Source organism: Piliocolobus tephrosceles, chromosome 8, assembly GCF_002776525.5.
Source record: "Piliocolobus tephrosceles isolate RC106 chromosome 8, ASM277652v3, whole genome shotgun sequence".
Lineage (NCBI taxonomy): Eukaryota > Metazoa > Chordata > Mammalia > Primates > Cercopithecidae > Piliocolobus > Piliocolobus tephrosceles.
The window spans coordinates 121584920-121610654 of NC_045441.1; the positions used below are offsets into that span (position 1 = coordinate 121584920).

General features: G+C 46.8%; 1 protein-coding gene across 3 annotated transcripts in view; it reads right to left on the bottom strand.

Annotated features, from left to right (window-relative positions):
- Positions 1-25735, bottom strand: part of PLXNA4 (plexin A4) — a 449834-nt gene that overhangs the window by 266878 nt on the left and 157221 nt on the right. The window contains exon 3 of one of the 3 annotated variants that reach the window (XM_023207834.1): positions 11598-11618. The exons of the other annotated variants lie outside the window; for them this stretch is intronic. Coding sequence (XP_023063602.1) covers positions 11598-11618 — 21 coding nt within the window. The remainder of the gene's footprint in view (positions 1-11597; positions 11619-25735) is intronic. 3 annotated transcript variants of the gene reach the window in all.

Consider the following 25735-nt stretch of genomic DNA (forward strand, 5'->3'; position numbering starts at 1 on the left):
TGTAGTTCTGCCTTTCTGGCGCAGGTGTGGCTGCACACTCCAGCAAAAGTGAAGCTGCATCTCTCTGCAGTCTTACAGCAAACGGGTAGCCACCACAGCTGCTGATAAACAGCTAGGAGAGCTATTGACCAAATAACCCACTTTTCACTCCTGGAAATAATGGGGGAAACACTCAATTAAGCATTCAGGTGTAGGTTTAGACTTGAGTGGAAGTCACAGCCTGCCCTCCAGGCTCCTAGAAATCACGGGTTTGCGGCTGTTGCAGGATAACACGACCATGAGTTTTATGGGGGCTAGCTGGCATGGCTGAGGACAAGGGGCTGGCTGATGGCCTTTCAGACAGAAAGGAAGATGAGGAGTGGGGACAAGATGAATAAGCACTTTCTTTAGAGTCTGAGGCGCTGTAAGAGGAAGAAATCAATGGAAACCTTGGGAGGGACCCCAGAGAGAGTCCCGCTGAGAGGGGGTGTCAGCCCGATAAATTTGATGATGTAGCACTGAGGGGGGGGGGGGCACAAAGTCCTATTTGAAGTATCGCAGGGAGGCTGGCACGTACATCCCACCTGTGCATCTCATGTCTGGCCATGTGGCCCCTGACATGCTGCTGGGCAGAACCAGGGGGAAGCAGCAGTCAGTTAAACCCTGGCACCCACGCAGGCTACCTCTGATAAACAGCCTGGAAGCTGGGATCCTCAATTAGCCCCTTATAAAGGGGGGAGAATGTTACTTGACTTTCTTTGCCTCCCAGAAAAAACAAGAAGCCCAGATGCAAGTGTAATTCATAACCACTCACTCTAGAAGGAATGACCAGGGCCTCCACGGCTGGGAAACAAATGACGAAGCCAGTTAGCAGCCTGATTTCAAATGAGTGTTTCTCCCGTTATACGTCTGCCTGTACACATGTTCAAGATACAGAAAGCTTTCATTGTTTGGGGGTGTTTTGTTTTCTCGCAAATTATGGGCAACTGGTATCCCAAGAGCTGCCATAGTTTGGTGAGCTATAAATTTCGGATCCTTTAAGCCTCACTGGAGATAGACAGTGATGTTGCCTGGGGGCTTCCTGGGACACACAGCTGAACCAAAGCAGGCTTAGGGTAAATGCACTCTAGAGATGGGGAGCCAGTGATCAAAGTGATCACATCAAGAGAAAGCCTTCAGCCAGCCCCCTGGGATATCCCCACCATGGATGGGCAGAAAGGACTCTGGGAACTCAGTCCAGATACTAAGAGTAGATGTCATGCTTCAAAAACTGGGGAGTTCATAAAAGGAACGGGGAGACCTATGGACTCCCTAGGTATCTATGAAAGTTTCTGAAAGAGATGAATAGCCAACATGTATGTAGCACTCATATATATTAACTCTAATTTTCACAACAGCACTGTAAGATAAACACTTCACTTTCTTTGCCTCCCAGAAAAAGCAAGAAGCCCAGATGCAAGTGCAATCCATAACCACTTGCTCTAGATGGAATGACCAGCGTCCCCATGGCCGGGAAACAAATGATGAAGCCAGTTAGCAGCCTGATTCCAAATAAGGTGCTTTATTTACCACATCCTATTTTTATCCACACTTGATAGATAAGGAAGCTAAGTCACAGAGAGGTTAAGTAGCATGCCTAAGGTCAAACAACTGATTAGTGGCAGGGGCGGACTTTGGTTTTGGGGTTTATTTCTTTTTTTTTTTTTTTTTGAGATGGAGTCACCCGTGTCACCCAGGATGGAGTGCAGTGGCACAATCTCAGCTTGCTACAACCTCTGCCTCCCGGGTTCAAGCAATTCTCATGCCTCAGCCTCCCAAGTAGCTGGAATTCCAGGTGTGTGCAACCATGGCCAGCTAATTTTTTGTATTTTTGGTAGAGGACGGGGTTTCACCATGAGATGGGGCTGGTTTCAAACTCCTGGCCTCAAGTGATCCACTCGCCTCAGTCTCCCAGTGTGCTCGGATTACAGGTGTGAGCCACCGCACCTGGCCAGCAGGGCCAGACTTTGAACCTGAGGAGGCTTCTCCCAAAGCCTGTGCACTCTTAACCACGGTGCAACGCAGCCTCTCCAGAGTAAAGCAGGATGCTGGCTTCTTTAGGGAAAGACCCTGCCTTGGTGTGGGAACCAGAGCCTCCGGGGGCGACCCTGCCCCACACCTGCCTGGGGCCTAGGGAAATCCTGCCCCAAGATCCAGACACAGACACCTGCCACTCTGACAGCTGGCCCAGGGATGGGGGCTGGGGACATCACACCACCCGCATTCTCTGCAGGGATACCCAGCCATCCGTTTCAGGCTAAAAGTCTTCTCCACATCTCAGTCTTCCCCCAAATTTTACAAATACTAGAAGATAAAAGCACAGGAACCGGCATGAATGAAGTTGGTTTTTAAGAGACAGTATTTAACATTAAGATCCTTCTGATGTGAGTAATTTGGATTCTGATGCAATTCTGGATTGTTTGTTGAATTATGCATCAGCAGCTTCTGTTGCCGTAAAAAGCGCCACCATCACTCGAGCTGATCTGAAACCTGCAGCAATGAAGCCAGTTGGGTGCACAGTTTGGGTACTGAGATGTGTCTTTGATGACAGTGAACCAGCAGAAGGAGAGAAACAGACACAAGGGGAAGTGGAGAGCAGGTAGTAGGAAGAATTAGGGGAATGAGGTGGCATTAGGTGCTTTATTTACCACACACTCATGAGAGTCCCATGCCGGGAGAAAGAAAAGACCCAAAGAGGTGAGTAGACATCAGTTTCCCCCAAATCCGTGAAATTCCACAGGACACAGAAAGACAGCAACAGAGAGAACCAGGGATTCATCCTGGCAAAGGATAAAGCAGCTCCTAGACTGTCAAAAGGCCACTGTCTCTACCACCTGAAATACGATGTTCTCCTTCAAGCTCTTGACCTATGCTGGGGGCCGTCCTACTGGGCCAAGGGCAGTCACAGTCATCATTATTAATTATTTTCTCAGTGTTTTAATATCTATTGTGGGCCGATATCCTTACTTAAAAGCAACAACTAAGGACAGTATGCCTATCTGACAAAGGGCACGGGGAGAAAGGTGATATACCTAAAATCACATGACTGCTTAGCGGCCAGAAGGAAATTGGAATTCCAGTCTTCTGACTGCCAGTCGCCTTCTCTTTCATCACCCTGGGCACTGCCATTTCAATATGGAGGCTCCCAGGATCTCTGACAATCCATCAGACCCATTGCTTAGGCTGGGAATGCCAAGTCCCGTGCCTGGAGCAGCAGAAAGCAAAGGCACCAAAGCCCCAAGCTAAGCCACCTAGTCCAAAGTCATGCTCTGCCTCTAGTACGGTGTGTCCCTGAGCAAGTTATGGAACCCCTGGTGCCTCAGTTTCCTTATCTGCCAAAGAGGCCTGGTAATAGTTCTTGCTTCATTGAATGAGATGATCCATTTGACACCTTTAGATCAATGCCAAGCAGATGTAAAGCAGACACTAAATATAATCTGCCATGTTCATTATTGATATTCTCCTGCGAAACTGTTATGACTTCACAGGACTGATCCCAAAGCCGGCCAGGAAGACCCTGTCGAGTGTTCTGCTCTCCTGAAGAGCCCACGTCCTCACTATCACAGGTTCTATTTGGTGTCCCAACAAGGAACCACATGTCCAAGGCGGCTAAGCCAGGAGGGCCCTGGGTGTGCGGGAGTCAGCTCTGTGGGGATGCCATCCGTGCCGGGTCTGATGGGAACCCCAGCTCTGCATTTGTCCTTTTCACAAAGCCAGTGAGCCAAAACCACCCTCCCGGCCTGGCCCAGTTTAAGAGCCCGGTCTCCGGGGACGCAGGGAGGCTCCTCAGCCCAATTATAAATCAATCTAGCAGCACTCACTGAGGCCATTGCCATAAATGGCTCTAAAAGCTCAGCCTCTTTAGGCCCAGTAGGCTCGGGGCTCCAGGATTAACGAGCATCAGCTGCCAGCAGGCTGGTGGGGACAGATGCCGACCTAATGAGCATGGTGGCCCAGCCCTCACCAACTCGAGGTGGACAGAGCTGATGAGCAGGTGTCATTGTCATGATGCCCCTTTGCCAAGTGTCACTTTGAAAGGCAGGGCTGTTGTCATCAAGTGGCATCTTATTACCCTACCTCAGGACACCCACAGGAGATTCTAAAGGCTGTCCACAAAGATGGCCTTTGTGGCTGCCACATCCACTCCTCGGCTGGCCCTGGCACCAGGTTTTTCTCAAGGCCTCTCAACAGCAGGGCTGGATAAGGGTCTTAAAATCCTGGGCATCCCCTCCCACCTCATGCCATCTGATTGGTGCTGCATTTAAGTACAGAGGTCCCTGCTAGAATTTCCCTCAGTCATGTCTCTATTACACCCACGGGCTTCAAGTTTGCCTGGAGTATTTACACACGGTTTTGCAGATTCCAACGGATTCAAACGGGCGCAAGTGCTCAGCATCACACTGGTCACCAAAGGGACACAACCCAGTCCCCACAAGACTTATCAGCTTGTATGTCAGTCAAAGACTTACAAAGGGACTGATCATAAGCATAAAACATAGCAACAACAAAAATAGTCCCGATCACTTCTTGAGCATTTCTTTTGTGGCAGGCACTGTTCTACACTCTTTATATGTGCTGGCTTATTTAGTAAGTGTGAATGGAAGACTCTGAATAATAAGAGTCACATTATATTAAGGCAGTCAATGCAGGTGAAGCAAAAAAAGGAAAGATCACTTTGGCTGACTGGAGAGATCAAGAGAGGCTTCACGGGGGAGGCGGGACCACGCTGGTCCTAGTGGGGTCTGAGAGGAGTGTTCCAGAAGCAGAAACAGGCACACCCGGGCCGGGCTGCAGTGAGTTTGCTGAAGGTCACACGTCTGTGCTTTGGAGGGCAGAGCTGCAGGCCACAGGTACATTCATTGTAGTGGGCTCTGGCATCTGAAAATGTTGTTAGAACGAAATTTCAAAATCAGGTTTTATTCCTGATGAAAATGGACTGCTCTTAACTGTGGCTTCACTGCTTCTTTTCCATTTCTGTTTAGAGTGTGATTTTTTTTTAAGGTGAAATTTACACACAGTGAAATGTGCAGATCTTCAGTGCACACTTTGATGAGTTTTTGACAAATGCCTTCACCTGTGTAACTCACAATCCAACCGAGATCTAGAATACTTTCATGGGCATGAAAGGGGAGGAATGTGACCTTTGTGATCAGATTGTCCCATACCTACATCTTCTGGGCATTCATAAATTGGAATAAATCAAAATAATCAACTTCCTCCCTTGCCCCACCCAGTTCACCTCCTACCCCAGGAGAAAAAATAAAATAAAATTCATCCACATCTAAACAGACAAATGCCTAGTCTGTCTTTGTTTGTTAGCTTTGTGCCCCAAAACCAAGCTTCATACCAGGCACAGAGTGAGTGATCCATACGTGTTTCTTAAAAAAAAAAAGGAAGGAATTAACATCCTCAGATTACAGTCTCCCAGGAAATAAAGGACTCCACTTTCTCTAAGTTCTCATGTGATACTGGCAATTATGATGCTTTTCTGTCCCCTCTCTTGAGGTTAGGAAGGAGTCCCTAGGAGGATGCAGAAGAGTATCCTTCTGTCCTGCGACCCACCTGTCACCCAGGCTCTTGTGTTCTCTACAGCCAGTCCACCTCAGGCCTCAAATTCCATACATTTCACAAAATCAAGCAGGTAGCTTAAGGTCCTTGTCTCTCCTCCCCACTATTCAGCAGACAAAATCTGAGACATAATGTACACCAGCCTCAGACATGCTCACCCTTCCTTCCCCAGACCCTGTGTGAATGGGCCAGGCCACTCCTTGATGGTTTTCAGGCAAAATGCAGGAGAACACTCCCAGGAAGAGAAGCCTCTAGGGGTACCATCCATATGCATGCCATGCATTTCTTTCCTAGCCTCACCAGGATTTTGGGTGTGGCGGAAGAGACTCCCCAAACCTTTCATCCTGCAAGTCCCTAGATGTCCTCCTCGGGAAAGCTCCCTGTGCACAGCTTGCGGGAGACTGCAGGCTTATAAACAGCATAAGCCAGCATTCCAATCAGATTATTTCTCACTTGCAATATTGCACAAAGAGAAAAAAATAATGCTGAACATTCTGTTCGTGGAAGAAAAAATAGCAGGAGAAAACTGTCACATTGTTTGGTCTATTTTCAATTTCATTCCCGAGCCCTGCAAATAGCTATCTGTGCAAGCGGGCCAGAAGAGGACTCCAGCGACCTGACATGCACGATCTCAAATCAGGTCTCCAGGACCTGTGGAAAAGGGAGAGACCTTGGGCTGGCACATATCTACACATGTGATAAAATTGCACAGGACTAAATACACACCCACCAATGCAAAAACTGGTGAAATCTGAATGGATAAGCTTGGTGGGTTGTACCAGTCAATTTTCCATTTGTGATATTGTACTATAGTTATGCAAAATGTTGCCATGTGGAAGGGAGAACTGAGTGAAGGGTACAGGAATTCCTCTGTACAATTTATTGCAATTGCATGCAAATCCAGGATTATCTCAAAAGGCAAAGTTAAAAAAAATGTGCTTCCAGGGTCTGATTTAATGGGACTAGGGTGCAGCCTGAGCATCAGAGTTTTAAAAGCTCCCCAGGTGATTCTAACGTGAAGCCCAGGCTGAGAACCTCCGCTCATGGAGGAAGGTGGGACACACACATGAAATCCAAAAACAGATGTGATATAGTACCAAAGGCTTCATAATACCTGTGGAGTAAATCAGTGAACTGCTGAACAGATGCAAAAGGTTGGAGAAATTCATGTAGGATGAGGCAAGGCTTCATGATGAAGTGGGATTTAACCAGGATGGGGCAGAATTGGAGAATTCAAGGAAGGGAAAGTGCCCTCTAAGCCAATAAAGAAGGGTTCAGAGATGGTGTGGCCATGCTGGGGAGGAGGGGAAGAACTGAACTTGGGGACAGCTGAGGAGTGAAGATGGATAAAACTTCTCATAATAAACTGGCTGTATCCCTCTGCTTAGAAGAGTGGATCTTTTCAAACACCTGAACCAGCTCTAAGTCCCTGCAAATTACCAACAGCAATTTTCAGCAAAAAGCCAATTCCCCAAAAGTCACTTGGCATCTCTCAGAGAAGCAAAAGAGGGAGATGCTGGAGAGGCTTCAGAATATAGTCTTGATGGGTATAAAAATAAGCAGTCCTTTTCATGGTTCATGTCACTTTGCCTGACTGCACTTCAACTAGCCTTAGATTCCCCAGTCGAGAACACAGCCAGGTGCTAGAAAATACCAGAAATGACCTGGGAAACAGTAAAATAGAAATCTCAAGCCTACATACCAAAGCAAATGCACTTGACTTAGCAGGTCCCTGGAGTAATCACGCAACACCTCTTTATTCTTATTTTATACACAAGTCTAATAAACTTGAGTATCTGTTTCCAAGCCCATAGCAAATTAAAAAGAACAAATTAAATGGCAGTAGGAGAGCTGCATCAGACAGGATCAGTGACAACAGTGAGAAGTGACAGGTGACAGACATCCTGATGGTAGACGGGGAGACAGAAAGCTATAAAAAGTAACTTGGGGCACTCACCTAACACGAGGAAGCCACCCTCGCAAGGCAGAGGGGCTCCATTGTAAAGGTGGAGAAAGGGCTTTAAGATACTCAAGTCCAAGTTCTAAATGCCTTGGAGAACATCTCTTTACTTTTTCCTGTTATTAGTTAATCCAACATATACACAGTGGAGAGGGGCAGTGTGCTGCTGCAGGCTGCCACTGTGGGAGGGGCGGCTGGCTAATCATCTTATTGCAGGAAATACTCTGCCAAAAACACAGCTCCCCTCTCAAAGCCTGCTTTCTCACTTTGTGGCACTGGCCACTGCCATCACAGGGTATGCAGAGCAAAGGGCAGGCTGCTCCCGAGCTGCTCAATCCATTGGATCAATCAGGTTTAACAAGGAGGCATCCGAGGAGCAGGAGAAGCACCTCCTACATTATTACCACAGCACCATCACTTTGCACGAGACAGGTCTGGCTGGGAATGCCACCTCCAGCGTGACCAGAAACTGTGTGTCCTTGACCCAGTTGCTTCATTTCTTGTGCTGAGCACGCCCACCCATTGACCCTCAATCCAGAGAGCTAGTGCTTGAAGAGCTCATTAACAAAACACAAAACACTCAGCTGACCCAGCGCCACCATGCAAATATGGAATAACTGGATTTCTCTTCTCCTGCAGCTAACCTCGAGCATCTCTTCTTGGCCAGCTGCATTGCTTTGGCTCTCTGTGTGGCTCAGAGCCAGAGAGGGCAGGCTGGGCAGCCCCTTCCATGCCAACATCCCAGGACGCACTGCTTGGAGCAGGAAGATGAGAGAAGATGATCTCTCCCACTACACAGAACCCAGGTCCTCGCCCCAGACTCAGAGGCCCTGACACCTGCTATTTTTGGCCCCCACAAGTAGCAGGGAAGGGCATGGAGGTTCCAAACCTAAGCGTCCTATGCTGGCAATGCACTGCCCTCTCAGGAGCCCAGCACTCAATCATGTTCTCTCTTGGGAATGCCAGTGTCCCATTTTCATCCAAATGTGAAAGTTGAAAAAGAGAAGTCAGGCAAGGGAGAGAGGCTCTTAAGATCTCCCCTACTCAGGGGAGGAGCTGGCAGCGTGAGCCTAAAACCAAGCAGGAGGGTGAGGGGAGGGGGCCCTAATTGCTGCTAAAGATCACTGGGGGGCCCTAATGACACCTAAAAGTCTTCGGTGGATCCTCAGGCACAAAACATAAATCATCTCCCTCTCACTTCTTACTGATCGCGTTTGCTTGCTGTGTCAGCTGAATTCCCAAATTGGCCTGGGTTTAAATTGGGACTTTTTTCCCCTGCCTGGCCTGGCTTTTTCTCCACTCTCTCTCTCCAACCTCCTCCCACTCCACGCAAAGTGATGACAGAGGAATCTGCCTGCTGACTCCAAAATGCAGGTTTGTGGCTTCACTTTGTGGGGTGGGAGGGAAGAGGCAGAGAAGGGGGAAGAGGGTGTTTGGGGGCTGACGTTGGGGACAGAACCTGAGGGATCAGGAGGGAGAAAATAGCCAACTGAACCCACTTGCAGACTTTTGGTGTTCAGTCCCCCTTGCAAACAAACCCCTTCTCAGTCCCCAGGGCAGCCAGGAGACTCTGCATCAGACATGCTCCATTCACAAGGGGCAGGACTCAGGAAGTGCAACAGGGAAGGTCAGAGCGGGATAAGGGGTTTGTAGTTGGTCCTGCTGTGCTGGGGAGCAGAGATTCACCCAGGCTCTGTGGGTGCCAGGAGACAAGACTTTCTTTCTTTCACTTCTTTTGTTTCCACGGGTCTCCAAGCACCTCCATAACACAGGATGGGTCAGAGCCCATTGAGGAATTAACCCAGAGGCCTTGACCCTAAATAGCTCCATGAGAAGGCTGAACCTCTAACCCTCCAGGAGGCTGATGTGAGGCTACACACAATGCCACCAGCTCTGACGGGCCCGCCCAACACAACTCCAGGAAATGTCCCAAGAAAGCTTTCCAAAGACCCCTTTTCCTAGACTATGGGAGACTCCCACCAGTGACTTCATCACTCAAACCCCAACCAGGACGATATGCAGCCCCCTCAGCCTTTGTGAGGCAGAGGAGGAGGCTGCTGGGTCTCCTCCACCACTGTCACCAACCAGCCCTCGCAGACCCAGAGCCAGGGGGCAGTGGGCAGGTGGCCTCCCACTGGGTGGCAGAACAGGATGGCCACACAACCAACATGGCTTGCTGGTGTCACAGTGTCCCTGTTACATGGACCTGGCAGTGTACCAGGTGACATGGAAGCCACACGCTACAGGGTAATGATTAAGAATGGACTCCCAAGTAAGACTGCTGGATTGGCATCCTAATGAGTAATGTGACCACGTTATTTAACTTTCCCAAGTTTTGTCCCCTGTTAAAGGGGGTGACAGTAACAGCGCCACCTGATAGGGGTATAGAGATTGAGATAATTCATGTAAAGTTCTTAGAACAGTGCCAAGCTGGTGTAGATTGTGATTATTATTCTGATGCCTACTACTACGATTATTATTCTCCCTGTGATCCAGGAGACCAGAAGGTATAGAGGGTGGAAGGATGAAGCTGCTGGGGGAGTATTGCACAGGGTGGGGCGCTACTACCTTCCTGTCACCCCAGTGTCCCCACTGGCTTCCCCAGGCTGGTCCTCCTTGTTGTGAAGGACCTGAGTCTGACATTGTACTTTAAAATAACATCAGCGGGATCCACTGTTTCAGAAAAATCAGAGAGGGCAGCTGAGGGTATGGGTGTGTGTGTGCGTGTGTGTGTGTGCGTGTGTGTGTGTATGTGCATGTATGCATGTGTGTATGTGCATGTATGCATGTGTGTGTGATGTGCACGTATGCATGTGTATGTGCATTATGCATGTGTGTGTATGTGCATGTATGCATGTGTGTGTGTATCAGACACATTCTCTTCTGAGGGATGTATGTTTTCCACTCCATAGCTCTCAGAAGCTGTTTGCTAAAACGTGGTGCTCCCTGCTTGACTGAAAGCAGGAGGCAGGGCAGTGGAGCCTGGGCCTTGGTAATTAAAAGTCTGGTTTGAAATGGGCTACAGCAATGCAGAGTTTTGGGTTCCTTGTACTCTGATAAGGCAGAATTAGGCTGTGTCTACAGCTGCTCCTACTTAGGAAATCCTTAGGAAATCCTAGGAATTCCATACCTGCCACACTGGACTCACCATGAGATACTGAGCCAGCCACTCCCTTTTCTCTCTGATCTCACTCTTGCTTGATTAAACTTTCCTGCTCCTTCTTCCCAGAGGAGCAGGGGCAACAGGAAATGGAAAGTCCTGGTTACTGCCAGTCTTGGAAAGATGGGTGACAGCTCTCAGTCCTCCCAGGGGAGGAGGTGTCAGCTTATCAGGTCTCCTCCATCTGGAGCCGAGGCTGTAAAGCCAGGGGACACTGAGCTGAGTGGATGCCCACAGGCCCCACAGCCCATCACTTGCAGAACCAGGTGGTATTTCTGGTTTTCACTACACATACCCATGTGGCACAAAATATACATTGTGAGGATGTGCAGAGAGCATCTGGATTCCTTAGACCTCAGGTTCCCCATCCTTTAGGGCAGTTGTAAAAATTGTTTTGCTGGAGGCCTACCCAGATCTTACATTGAAACCCAGGATAAAACAACACATTTCAGGAAAGGAAGTCTTCCCCTTGCTACCTGCAATGCACTCAGATATATTCCTTAGTCTATTCCATTTTTAAAAAGGTTGGCCACAGCACACTAAATTGACTTAAAGCTACACAATGAGTTTGTGGCCCCCCGGCTTGGAAAGCACCGTTTGAGTGGGAGGGAAGTGACAATGACTCAATGTGGCCTCAATGCAGGCAGAAATCCCATTTTGCAAAGGGACAGACTGCCTGACCAAGTCAGAGTCCAAGTATCTCCAGGCTTACACTGCAGGGTTAAAGTGACTTTTCAGATCCATGGACCTCTTCACAGAGAAGGATTTCTGTATTCTTCCAATGACTAATTCTCAGCCCAGACAGAAGTTGGCTCATTTGAAAGGGATAACATACCCTCCTGCCACACAATGGTCTGAGTATTTTTTCCGTGGCCCATGAATGAAGCTGACATTAGATAAGTCAATCACACACTCCAAGAACTTCTTCAAATTTGGAGTCAGTTACTCAGCTACTCCAACCGCAGCTTATTTCCTCACTTGTGAGATTTTTAGGAATTGAGTAAACCAGAGCACGTTCTAACTCACCTGTTGTTCACCTTGAACTCTCCCATCATCTTTGGATGCTATAGGAAACCCAGGAGCCTCTTGACCATATGACTGAAAGGAATAGGGCTTCTCCTTTGGCCTCCTAGATTCAGAGCATCTGCTGCCTTCTAGCCAAATATCACTTGTTTAGGCATATTTGATTTTTATAATATCTCAAATTCATAAAACTGAAAAAAAAAAAAAGGTCCAGGATTTACCTCATCCAGCCTCCTGTTTCACAGGTTAGAATTGCTAGAGTGAGGGCTTTCACAGGATTGCTAGAGTGAGGGCTAGAATTTGAGTGACCTGTCTCCTAGGAGCCACGCAACCTCTCTGTGAATGAAGGTAAGAAGGACCAAGTTCAAATCTCTAATGTCCTTGCACTTCCCCAACTCTGCATTTGCAGAGAAGGTTGAGTGGGCACCAAGAGAATCAAAAGGGAGTAGGTGATCATTTTGAGGGGAAAATTCAACTTTCTAGGCCTCATTTACCCCTTTTCTAATGATAAGGGAAACAAGCCCAAGTGGGATTTCAGCTTTCATAAGAACCCTTCATCCCCCATGTCCTCATCTGCCTTATGGAGTCTGGGAGAGAGGGGCATTCTAGAAATAGCTACACTGATGGCCCTGACTGATGCATCTGCAAAGATGGATATTGACACTCTTATTTGTTCTGGTGGTCCTGCCTGCCAGATTGCCCTAAAAATGAGCAGGGGCTCATTATCTCAGCTGGCTATCTCCTTAAGCCAGGCTGAAAAGGCCCAACCCTTTCTGGGACACCCCACCCCTGGGACTTGGAGGCCCTCTGAACAGCAGGGCTGAGATGAACTGGCGTGGATCATCAGACTAGCCAAATGAGCCCCTCTGGTGATTTTCACAGAGAGGTGTATGACGCCCATTTTCTAGTGTGAGAAGTGTGTTTCTGAGTCCATTGATCCAGCACTCTGGATTTCCTCCAGGGATGCAGATGCATCCTGCATGCATGCACACATGCACACAAACATGCATGTATGCCAACACACAAATACACACATGCACACACACATGCACACATATGCACACAAGTACATTGGCTGCTCAGGTCCTACATCCCAGCATGCCCCCTGGAAACCAACCTATTTTGTGTTATTTTTATTCCTGGGACTATGACAATACATTTCTCCTGGTCTGGAGTGTAGGCATCAGTTTGAGGGGCTTGTCCTAGTCAGTTGGGCTAAATGGGGCCAATCCTTTTGCTATCCAAGGTGGATACAGGGCTTTGTTGAATTTTCAAGAATATTAAATGAAACTGTTTATTCATATTACCATCTCTGCTATATCACAGAACTTGAACTTAGAACACACAGATTTTATACATCGGAAACAAGAAGTGTCTACCACATTAGCAAAGATTTAATAAAAGTTCATAGCTTTCTAGTGGGAACATAAATTGGAATAATACTTTCGGAAAACAATTGAGTAACAGTCAATCTTTAACGTATTCATATCCTCTGGCCTAGAAATACCGCTTCTGGGACTCTAGCAAAGGAAATAGTCTGAAATACAGGGATTTTAAAAAAAGACCTTTATGCACAATAATTTTCATATTAGCATTATTTATAATTAGAAAATGGAAACTAACTTAAATATAAAACAGTAGGGGAGTGGGTAAGTAAACCACAATGTATTTGCATAATAGAATATTAAGCAGATGTTTAAAATTATGAAGAGTTTACAAGTGGGGAAGTTAGTTGAGTTACAAGGTTCACTGAATAGGCAGGAAAAAATGAGATAAATCTTATCTATAGAAAATGATTAACATAAAAAATTGAAAGGCAAGATTAATGATAGCCGCAGGTGGTGGCATTCTGGGTGTGCAGTTTTTATATTTCTTATAGATTTCTAAATTTTTTAAATAAACAAGTATTTTTCAATTCTTTTTTAGCTTTGAACACAAAAACACTTTTTAAAAAATTTATTTATTTATTTTGAGACAGTCTCGCTGTCACCCAGGCTGGAGTGCAGTGGTGTAATCTCGACTCACTGCAACCTCTGCCACTCGGGTTTAAGCGATTCTCCTGCCTCAGCCTCATGAGTAGCTGGGACTACAGGCACGTGCCAACACACCCGGCTAATTTTTTTCTATTTTTAGCAGTGAGGGGGTTTTGCCATGCTGGCCAGGCTGGTCTCAAACTCCTGACCTCAAGAGATCCACCAGCCTCGACCTCCCAATGTGCTGGGATTACAGGCATGAGTCACTGCACCCGGCTAAAAACATATTATTTACAAAAGGAGATCCAGTCACATCTCTTCCACTACCTCTGCAGATGACTGCAGGGAAGTGCCTTCTCTGCCTGCCTCCCTCCCCGCCCCCACCCCATGTCATCATCTCAAGGAGGAATGTTTTAGATCACATGATCTCTAAAACCCTCTCTGCTCTCACATTCTGTGTCTTGAAATACCATCCCCCTGTGTTTGAGAATGGGATCTCAAAAAGGGGTCCAAGAGACGTAACCATGCTACAAGTAAAACACTGTAATCATCCTAACAAGTCATGAACTTGGACGGTCTTCTAGAAGATGCAGCTGTTCTTTTAGAGTCTGCAGAGAAAAATGCTGACTTGATGTCCTTGGGATTGGACATCTGGAGCCAAACATCCGGATTAATGGGGTCGTTGGCAGCTGCCCTGTGATGCCAGAAATCCAGGTTAGGGAGGTGGGGGCTCAGCTCTGTGCCTCCATCCAGGCCCCAGCTGGACCTGACCTTCCAGGGTACTGCAGTAGATGGCTTGGTGGCCCACACAGGCACTGCAGGACAGATCCATGTCCTATAACCCCCATGGCATCTCCTGCCCCCAGACGTCTCCCCTTGACCGAACTCCATGGGATTCTTTTTGTCTGTTATGAGCATGGGGCATCACCTCACAAATTGTCTGATGGTCTCATGGTTTCCAGTTCCATTTCCTCAAGGACATTGTCTGTGACCCCTTGAAAGTCTGTCCCTCCTTCGATCATGCCAGAGTGGTTGAGTGGTTCACAGCGGAAGGGAAATGAGAATCCACACATTGAACCAGCTCCTCTCCCTGGATGAGGGGGTTAATTGGATTTTTCACTCTTTCATGGTGGAATTCCATGATTTGATAATTACATGGGATTGTCTCTCTCCCCTGGACCTTGGCCATCTTTCCCATAGTTCAGAGAAAATATGACTTGTTTCTAGACCTGATATTCATCCAGCATGCACCAGGATGGATGGAAGATAAAATACTGAAATGTTTCCACACTAGTTGGTAAATTGCCATCACCTTCGGATACTTCCCCTGCAGTCCCAGCAGGCTGGCTCGTCCTCTGGGAGATCCCCCAATGACCTCCCTAAGATGTGTCACCTAAAGGGTTAATGACTGGCCTGGCAGGGGACCCCCAGACTCTTCACCCAGCATTAAGGCTTTGTGCCCTTGAAGTTTAAATATTTTGAATCTCACCTCTCCCTGCTCCCTCTTTCGAATTGAGTCCCTTGGGTTGAGAGAAGCTGACTGTAGTTTCATGGGATAACCACGATGGCTGAAATGTAATAAGGACGAGTTTAGGCTTGGATCCTCATGCTCTCCCCCTCCTGCTTCTAGGGGGTGAAAGTTGGGGGATGGCAACAGTTTTGGGCAAACAGATAGGAAAGGGAAACTGTCTCTACCTCCCCGTGGCCCCCCCGTGCTATTCTCAGCATTCACAGTTCCTCTTTACAGACAGGACTGAGACCCTCTGAGCCAGCACTGTGGAACCCCAGAAGCAGCACAGTGCCTTCCGTCTGAGCTTCTGAAGTGCCTTTCACACATGGCACCTTCAGAAGGAACAGGAAGGAGAGACGCTTTTCCTGACTTCGTCCAAGGGGAGAAGGAAGCACAGAGACACGAAGCTGCCTTGTCACTCGCACAGCTGAGAACAGACCCCAGCCTAGCCTTCCCCCCTCTGCAGGGATAACTGTTAGAACTGCCAACTCCATCCCAATGGGCAGTGAGGAGATCTGACAGGATTACATCGTGTGCTGTGTAACTGGGAGACACATTTATGAGCTGACAACCAGAGAGGCTGGTGTCATGGGGGGAGGAGGGTTAGCAAGTGCTGCCTTTTGATAATAAAAGTTTTGTCTGTCTAGGCTGCCTTTCTCCAAGCACTTTGCCAAAAACAGGCACGCAATCACTCCCCTCCCCAAGGCCCTGGTGGGGAAGGCCACTATCATTTATGCTTTTACTCATCTCCATCAGGAGGTATGGAAGGTGCCACAAACCTGCCTCCACTCCAGCTAGTTCCCCTTCTGACGGTGCATCCACCCATCTGTCCATCCCCCATCCATTCTAGGTGGAAACTCCACCGGGAACCCAAACCTCAGACGTGAGCCCCAGGAGATACCAGCCTGTGCAGCGAACACCAGTCCTCAGCAGCATCTTTTAGAAAAAGTTCTGGTACTCTGGCCATCATCCCGATTATGTTTGCCCATGACATGATCCGGCTGTCATGGAATAAAGAAACATGAGGGTTTTAATGCAAGGAATGTTTAGAAATAGAGAACGAAAGGAACGTGCCTGATCTCATGTTTTCACTTTAATGTATTCAGAGCTGGCAGAGAAAGGGGGACATTCAACTTCTAATTAATGAGTTGCTCCATGTTTCCAAACAACTCTCCTATCTCTTCCCTCACTGCAGATGAAGGTCCAAGTTCTCTTGGAGCTGGGTGATTCTCTGTGCAGGTTACGTTTCCCCAGACTCTGAATGGGTACCTTCCAGCAATCAGATTGGGCTCTGGCACCTCGCCACCCTGTTCGGGCTTCACCCCGGAATCCCTCATCAGCAGCTACTTCTGATGAGTAATTGACAAGACCATAGCTGATGAAGGGTGTGTCATGGGCTTGGCTCTTGCCGTCAAATCTATCTTCAATTTAAACTGCTTTGAATTTACTGACACCAAAGAGCCCAGAAGGCAAAAATGCACTGTCATTGCCATTGTTACGATTGTGGCTGTTTATGAAACCTGGGTCTTTTCAACTTATTACAAGGCTTCAGCTAGGCCCTGATTTCAAGTTCTGCCACCATCTGAGTCCAAATTCCATGTTTATGTTGACATAATCTCAGTAAACATTGAGGAACAGAGGACACGAGGAAATGAGTGTCAGTCAGTGTGAAAGAGAAGAAAAGGCCCAGAAATTCTGGCATCCCCAGTTCAAATTCCACTCTTCACCAACTTCACCTTGCATTTCCACACCACAGACTTCCGAAGGGCTTGGTCTCTCATTTACATTGATGTTTATGCTTGGAGTGTGAAGGATCCCAAATTCTACATCCAATCACATGATCACATCCCTGAATGCTCTGACCACCCCAGACATTTCTGAAATGGCCTAGCTCCTGCCTGCCCCTCCAAACTCGACCAATGCCCTCTGCCTCCCTTCATGAATGTCTGTTCACAGGAAGCCTTTCTCAGGTCCTCAAAGGTGCCGAATTTGTTCTCTACTTCACAACTCCCAGGTAGGACCGTGTCCTCGCCTTAGAACGCTCTTCAGCCAACCTCAGCTCCTCACATTCTTTACATCTCAGAGCAAACATTCCAGCCTTTCATTCTCAGTAGACCTCCAAAACTTGATTATCCTCTATTTCAAAAACCTACTTATTAATTTCAAAGCGCTGATAACTGTTTATTATTTTATTTATTTGTTTGGTGTATCTCCCCCTCTAGACCTCAGCTCCATCTGTTGAATGAATGAATGAATGAAGTGGCTGGATGAAATGGTATGCCTACCATGCACCAAGCATGTTTCCCATGCTGACGATACAACAGTCAAGAAGACAGGTGCATTGCCCTCATGGAGCTGATCACCTTGCAGACAGAGACCTGCAGGAAACTGAAATGATAGGAGACTTGGGCAAAGATGAAGGGGGCAGGAAAGAGGCAGAAGGAAGGGAATAGCATCTCGTGAACTGACAACAAAATCCTGTATAAATATCACACAAAAATCTATTAGTGTTACCAGCATAGAGGGCAATTGCTTTTTAATATAATAAGATCTTCCTTGGAGGCGATTATGAGGCAGTGATAAGGATCAGGTGACATGTTGAGGTTTGGCACAGATGGATTAATTTCTGTTTACATCTAGTTGCTGGCAGCATGGGGGAGTTCTTCGCTTTCAGGGAGGAGGTGGGAGAGAGGACCTCTGGAGAAAGCAGCCAGGACACAATTCTTGTAGGTGTTATTCCAGAGAGCTCACTGCCTGCTGTGGATCCCAGGGTGAGCTGGAGAGAAAACCAGGGCCTGGAGCACCGGGGAAGGACTTCCATGCAGGACACGCTGGCCAAGCTTTGGAGGGATGACCCCTCTCCTTTCCTCCTAAACCTCAGGGGTGCCATGATGGAGGTAAACTATTGCTGATATGTAGAGATTAGTGACTAGGGAACAAAGATCTGAGGTCTTTAGAAGCAAAGTCACTTGATAAAAGAATGGTAAGGATAGGGGGTGGGGAGAGAAGGAGCAAGGAAAATGGAAAAGAAGGCGTGCTGTTCTTATACAGTTCATTCCTGACACTGTCTCAAGCATTAAGACTCTCATTACTAGATACTATTCTTCCCTGAGTGTTACACAGAGATAAACGGAGGCCCAGGCAAGTCTAGGACAGACCTAATCATACTAGAACAGAGTCTGCCTCCTGACTCGCTGCACAGTGGCCCCAGGGCACACAGTAAAGCCTGGAAGCAACTCTGAAGATTTCCTCCATGGGGTCTTTACTTCCTTCCCCAGAGCAGCCCAGGGGTTTGCTTCACTGTCTCTAGTAACTCCTGGAGTGAACACCAAAGTCCCCCAGCATCAAGACAGGGGCACACAACCAGCACATGTCTGACCCTGGAGCCATGGGGCTGTTTTTTCCACCATGTGGCAGATGTCACGATTATTCTGCCACCAAGGAGGCACCCTCTGCCACTCCTCTAGGCACCAACAGACAGGCCTCAACCTAAACCCAACTCAGAGCAAAACACAACGGAAAACACACCTAAGCAATTCAATGATGCCTTATAAATGGAGTTACCCCATGGTCCTGGCTGCCTGAAATATGGTGCTGCTTTATGTGTGTGGCCCAGGCAAAATATTAGCAATGCCCTCTTTTACTTTTAAAACTCCTCCAGTTTGGACAATAAATTCTAGGGTCTTCCTACTTGTGATGCACCTGGAAACCCAAATGTTATGGAATCCACAGAGAGATGATACTATTTTAGAGTATACACACCCACTACCACCATACACTCCTCACTCCCACCCTCATATCAACCATCCAGTAAACAAAACTCTCAACACCCCATTCACAATATGCAGCCATCAAGCTGTGCTCACAAAAAAAGGTATGCACTCAGCCACCAGCCATACTCTTACACTGCTAGTCACTACACAAGTCTCCCAGTCATGGCAGATAGAGCTATCTCTCTTCCACTATTCGGGCCTAGATACGACTACACATATCTCATAATTTGGGGGAGCCCTGGGACATATGCACCCACTTGGACATCCATCCAAGTCAACTAAGCCTTCAGGGATTTTAAATGGAAAAGCCCTGGTTGCTGTAATGGCTACAACCTTGTAAGGACATGAGTCCAAGTTCATTAAGAAGCTCGGTGCAGATGAACCCTGTTGCTGTTGTGATTAATAATCATAATAGACAGTCAGCTGGAGGGCTTCCCAGCTGTGCCTCTCAGGTCCCGGTTCTGGGATCCCCTCTCCATCCACCAGTGAGTAATGGTTTGGTTTATTGGAAACTCTCTTTTCATTTTTTATGGCTTCAATTAAGTGATGGGGAGAATCCATCATAAAACCTTTTTGCTGCACTGCTAAAGACTTCCAGAGAGGAAAATATTTATCAAACCCCAAACCATCAGAGGAGAGACTGTGGTAAACCTAACAGGAGGCTGGGGTGGCAGAGAGGTGACCGAGATGCTAGGGAGGGGAGAAAAAAATATCCACACAGAGGTTTTATGCCTGGACAAGAGCCACACTCTCTGTAAAATATCTGCTCATTTCACAAATAACTGGCCACTCCTCACCTCAAATCCCATAACCCCAGAAAGTGCTCCACTGCTTGTGGGAGTGGCTAATTAATCAGCCCCCAGTCCCCAGTCACGTGGATTCCTATAGCCCAATGGGTTCAAGGTGGCAACAAGAACAGAGATACTGGTGAGAGGCATCCTTATCATGAGAGGCATAGGATGTGCTATGAGTTCCATGGAAACATGGCACCCACACGAAATCCTCCCACACACCTCATGGAACCCACAATCCCTATATTGATAAGAATGCCAAAGGATCCATTTCCTGGTTGCAACTACAAATTCTTCCCAACGCCAAGGACAACAAATCCTCTCCCAAATCAATCCATGGGAATGCACAACCTCCTATCCTTGGCCCTACACAGGCCCCTACCCTTTCCCTGACCTCTACCAGGCAGCCCTGCTGGTAAGCAGAGCTGGCTCTTATTCTGCCCTTTAAATTATTCACACCCTAATCTTGGCCACTGGCATTAATCTTTCATTTGCTATTTAGACATCTGATTCCTGGGGCAGGATTGAGAGACGTCACTTGGGAGATCAAGTTGGCCAGAGGGGAGGTCCGAAGGGAGTTGGAGGCCTGCAGAGCAACAAGGGCCTGCCTGGAATTAATGGGGTCATCACCCTGCTCCCCATCGTCCAAAGGAGGAGGAGCCACAGCCAGAAGACACAGATGTCTGAAGGAATGAGATCACAGATCTGTCTGCTTTATAAGACGTGTGTGTGTGCATGGGTATGTTCACATGTATGAGTGTGAGAGACCAGGGATACAGACCCTCAGCTTGTGTCAGTGTAGCTGCTGTTAGGAGATTTGTATCTGCTCTGGTGCAGGGAACAGAGGTATCAGGAGTGGTTGACAAAGAGATAAGACTCAAATAAAAAAGATACACATGTGGGCCCTGGGAGACAGTATTGTCTCCATATGCTAACTAGTAACACTATAGGTTAGATAGTCAGCCTGCAAGACTTAACTCTAATAGGAGATAGATAGTGGAAATACATTTCCCTCTCTCCCTCTTTCTCCTCCTCTGTCTCAGCTAAGCTTTATCAACACAAAGTGGCAGGGACCGTGCTAAGTGCTTTATATTCATTATTTTCATCAATACAGCAATCCCACAAAGTAGGACTATCATGTCGTGGCATGATAGTCCTACTTTGTGGGATTGCTGTATTGATGGCAGTAATCCCACTGGCAAAGTAGTAATCCCCGTGGCAAAGTAGGACAATTTCCTCACCTGCATTTTACAGGTGAGGAAATTGAGATCTGGATAGGTTAAGTAAACTGCCCAAGGTTCTGCAGCTAGTAAGTGGTCAAGAGAATTCCAGCCAAAGAAATTTCACTACAGATACCAAATTTAACCAATGATTTAGGAAGAAATGAACAGATAAGTTTGATATAGACCAGAGAGCATTGGGGAAAGAACAGATTATAGTTATGCTGTCTGATAACCAACTATTCATGGTTCTTTAAAGTTAAATTAAATTTAAATTAGGCAAAACGTAAAATCTAGTTCCTTAGTCCTACTAGCCACATTTCAAGTGCTCAGTAGTCTCATGTGGTTGGTGGCCACCAGAATGACTAGTGCAGATGTGAATATTGCCATTGTTACTGAAAATGCATTGGGTAACACTGGTTAGAGTATAAGGCTAGATGTTGGCAAAAGGAAACACTCTTCAGGATAACCAGCAGCTGGAGGAAGGATGGCATTAATTTGTGAGCTGTTCACATTTAGAAAGGACAAGAAAAGGGTGAGAAGCAAAGAGGAGAACCTAGGGCAGCATGACACAGATCAACTGGTTGCTGTTACTAACAAGTGAGACTTCATGAAATGCCACCGAAGGAAGGGGCCTTGGAGATTAGCATATTCAACCTCTTTTCATATATTACAATAAGACCAGTGACAACTGGGGAGGCCAATGGCCCAGGTCACATGGCCAGTTATGTCGAAGGCTCTTCTCATCCCACCCAGCCTGTCACTCTGGGTTCTTCCCATTATTCTCATCCTTGATCCCTTCTGAGATGTGCACAGAAAATATCAGAGTACTCAGAGGTGATTTCCAACACATCTTCACACTATTATGACTCCTAACAGGTAAATCACTAGCCCTATTGCTATGTCTTCCTTTCTTATTATGGCACAGGGCTGTCCAAGAATGAGACATTGAACATTTGTAAAATAGCAGCAGTTGAAAAGATAAATGGCAAACCTGGAGTTTGGGAAGCAGCCCTGTAGGACTCTCTTCCCTATTCAATCTCAGTAAATACTCCTTGAGTAGACCAATGGATGTTTGGCTGGATGGAAGAGTGGTTGGATGACACCTAACAGTCCTTTAACCACTTTATGGACTAGTGTCCACCCCCATACTGTTCATCACAAACTCACAGTTGCTTCTCTACAAGCTACTAAAAATGGAAAACATCTCAGCATGTAGAAAAATTCAACTGCATTTCAGATTCTAGCAAAAGAAAAGAAGTGACTATATCCTGCCATGATTATATACCAGGACAAAGAAGGGGTTTAAGTCCTGCAAGAGAATGTTGCTGACTGCCTTCTTGTCTGCACCAGAAATTCACACTCTCTTAAGCTAAGTTTATGCCCACTCTACAGGGACTCCTGCTTCCCCCTGGCCTCAAAGATCATTACCTACCTCATTGCATGAGGCTAATCCATCCTCCTGACAGCTCACTTACCACCGACCAGGGCTGTGGGGGAGCCTCTGACAGCCAGAGATGAAATGGCAGAAGGGGCTCCTTGTCTGAAGGTTCTTGGGCATCTCCTCCTACCTGCCACGACATTATTGTCACCATGGCCAAGTGTGCTCCCTGTGTCATGGGGCCTGCGCTTTGGATCGGAGCTGTCTCCTCCGCTTCTTCCTAGACCCTTGCTTCATGGTTGTTCCCTGAAACCACATATTCAGTCACTTAAATGACGCAATTGTTTTGAGACTCAGTGAAAAATCTCAGGATATAGACTTTGTCCAGTAGATAAGGAATGAGGTAATGCTTTAGTTCACAAATTCCTTGAGGGCAGAGATTTTATTTCTATATCTTTTAAATCTGAATTCCCAGTGTACAGAAAAATGCCTTGCACAAAATAAATAAGCAATACAATAGATTAATGAATGAATGTATATATGTGTGTGAGGGAGAGAGAGAAGGAGAGAGAGAGAAAAAGACAGAAAAGAGAGAGAGAAAGGGGGAGAGGTGGGGGAGGAGGGGAGAGGGAGAGACAGAGGGAGAGAGAAGGAGCAGGAGATCAAACAATGCCCAATCTGTTACTCTGGTTTCTGCCCGGGCTGCTGTTGTTTTGTCCTAGGAAAGCTGGTTTACTCCTTGGTCCTTGGGTCTGTTCTCCTTCTCTCTGGACCCCCTATGTACCTCATTAGTTTTGTGGGGAAATTGCTTTCTCTGCAACCACCTGATATCTGTCCTCTAAAGTCTGTTCTTAGGTCACTTTGGTTTATTTGGACAAAACACTTCTAATTCATTATTCCTCCTGTGGAAGACTTTTTGAATTCATCTAGAACCAGCATTCTGGGCACTGAGTCTTAATGACCATCCACAGTCCAGCATCGAGCCAACCCCAACCCTTTGCTGAGTCTTTCTAGACACTTCTGCAGCTCTGGCACGAGCACTGTCCTTCTTGCTGCTGCTGTACATTTTATCTCGTTTTTCAAAAGAAGGATTACACCGCTTTCCCAGGCTCTAAAGTGACCTGAACTCAGGAAGGTTCTACTCTCCATCCATCAAAGTTCATTCATCCCTCCCCCAAGTTTCTCCAGGATGTCTACTCCAGTCCCTCAGACTCCAGCGGCAAATTCACCTCAAATTTTTGGAGTTGTGATTGCTCCTGTTTTCCACACTCTGTTTTCTACCATAATATCAGGGTTGAAACTTCCTGCTGAACATAGTTCCTTGGCCTCCCAAAACTTTCCAGACCAAGATGGATCCAACCAAGCTTAGCTCTCAAGTCCTAGAACCCCCTGCTCAGACAAAGCACATCACATCCTAATGCCCTGTGTGGAGGGATGCCTTGTGAGAACATGAAGCTTAGCTAAGAACTGGTTCACAAAGTCACTGCTTGAAATTCAACAGGCATCAGTGCACAGCCTGGAGAAAGGAAGAGGAAAGCAGGGAGCTCTGCTCAGATTCCTCCTCTAAGACCAAGGCAGAGGCTTTGTAGAAAGCAATGGTTTTCTTTCCATTGTAAAGGGGGCAACTGGCAGTGATGAGTAGAGGTGCAGAGCAATGGCTATGGGAAGAAGAACAAAGAGTAAGCAGGAGGGGAAGAAGTGAGAGGGCAGAGGGTATAACCATGTTCCCATCCTCTACAGATTCGTCCCCTTCACTTCCTCCAGGCCTGGATTCACTTTCTTTTTTAATGGCTGGTGCCAGTGATTTGTTCCCATCGATTGCTATCGATATTTTTCAATTGTATCCGTGACACTTTTGGCAATATGTTTGTAAACACAGAGCCTTTTCGAATCTCACTTCTTGTCACCTTGCACGGGCGCCGTCTCTTGTCACTGAGTATTAGCTGTCAGTCAAAGGGTTGGGAAGGGAGCTCTGTGTCCTTGGTCCTGGGACTTGCTTCTTTTTCTCTTCCTGCCTGGAAATGAACATTCCTCATTCACTCCCAGTGGGAAAATGGAAACCTTCCTCTTTAAGTGGGAGAAAATTGGGTGAGAGTAAGGAAAGGGTTCTACCTGGGGCCAGGCATTGTGTCCTGGGCAGAGGTAACCACCGTTATTCCAGGGAGAGAAATGCAGTAGAGAATCTTGTACCCACCACTTTAGCTTGGATCTGGGCTGCAGGAATAGAGAACTGCTCCCTTGAGCACAGGTAGCTGAGCAGCCTGCATGCAAATTTCATCCCAGATAACTGGGTGAACAACTGGAAATTTCCTAGGTTCACCTAGACAAGTAGCTTTCCAACTTTTTTGGTTGAGACCCATAAGTAAGACAAATAATTCAGCTCACGACCAAGAATATACATACATACTTAATTGAAATAAAAGTTAAAGGAAATAAGAAAATGTTTGAGGAGAAACACAGCCTTATAATAAGCAATACACTCTGATAGTTTCTGTCCATTCTTCTATTTTTCTTGTTTGAATTCTGGTCATGTTCCACTAAGTTGATTCATGACTGGCTGCTGTGACCCACAGTTTGAAAAAATACTGGACTAGACCAGGGGTCAGCAAACTTTTCTGTAAAGGCCAGATAAGAAATATTCTCAGCTTTGCAGGCCATATGGTCTCTGTCACAACCACTCAACGTTTCCGTTGTAGCATGACAGCAGCCACAGACAATACATAAACAAATGAATGTGGCTGTGTTCCAACACAACTTTACTTATGTACAGTAAAATTCAAATTTCATGTCACTTTCATGGGCTATGACATAGCCTTCTTTGTTTTGTTTTTTTTTTTTAACCAGTAAATATGGAGAAAAAAATCCCTAGCTCATGGGCTGTACAAAATCAGGGGTAATCTGGATTTGGCCTGGGAGCCAGAGTTTATCACCCACTAGACCACACCACATCAACCAATGCTTGCAGCATGTTGCCAGTCCTTCTCTTCAAGGCTTCTGGCATTCACAAATATGTGGGAGTGAGGGGAGCCTCAATAACCTCTTCCACAGCTGCCCATGAGTCAAGGTCAAGTCCACATAGCTCCTGTGCCTCTGTATTACAGCATGAATTCTAATGTATTTAATTGATGGTCTCTGTCCCCTGAACTGTGTCCTCCAAGAGGATACACTTCTTGTATCACACGTTACTCACTCTGCCTTGAAATGTCTCTTTGCTTGTCTACCCTTGGGACTGTGATCCAATAGATTCCTGAGTTGCTGGTCCAGAGGACAGCGAGAGAGCCTCTGCCCTTTCTAATACTTTCTTGGCTCATGCAAAGAATCTATTGCTGGGCTCATCCTCTGGTGCTTCTTGGTACCT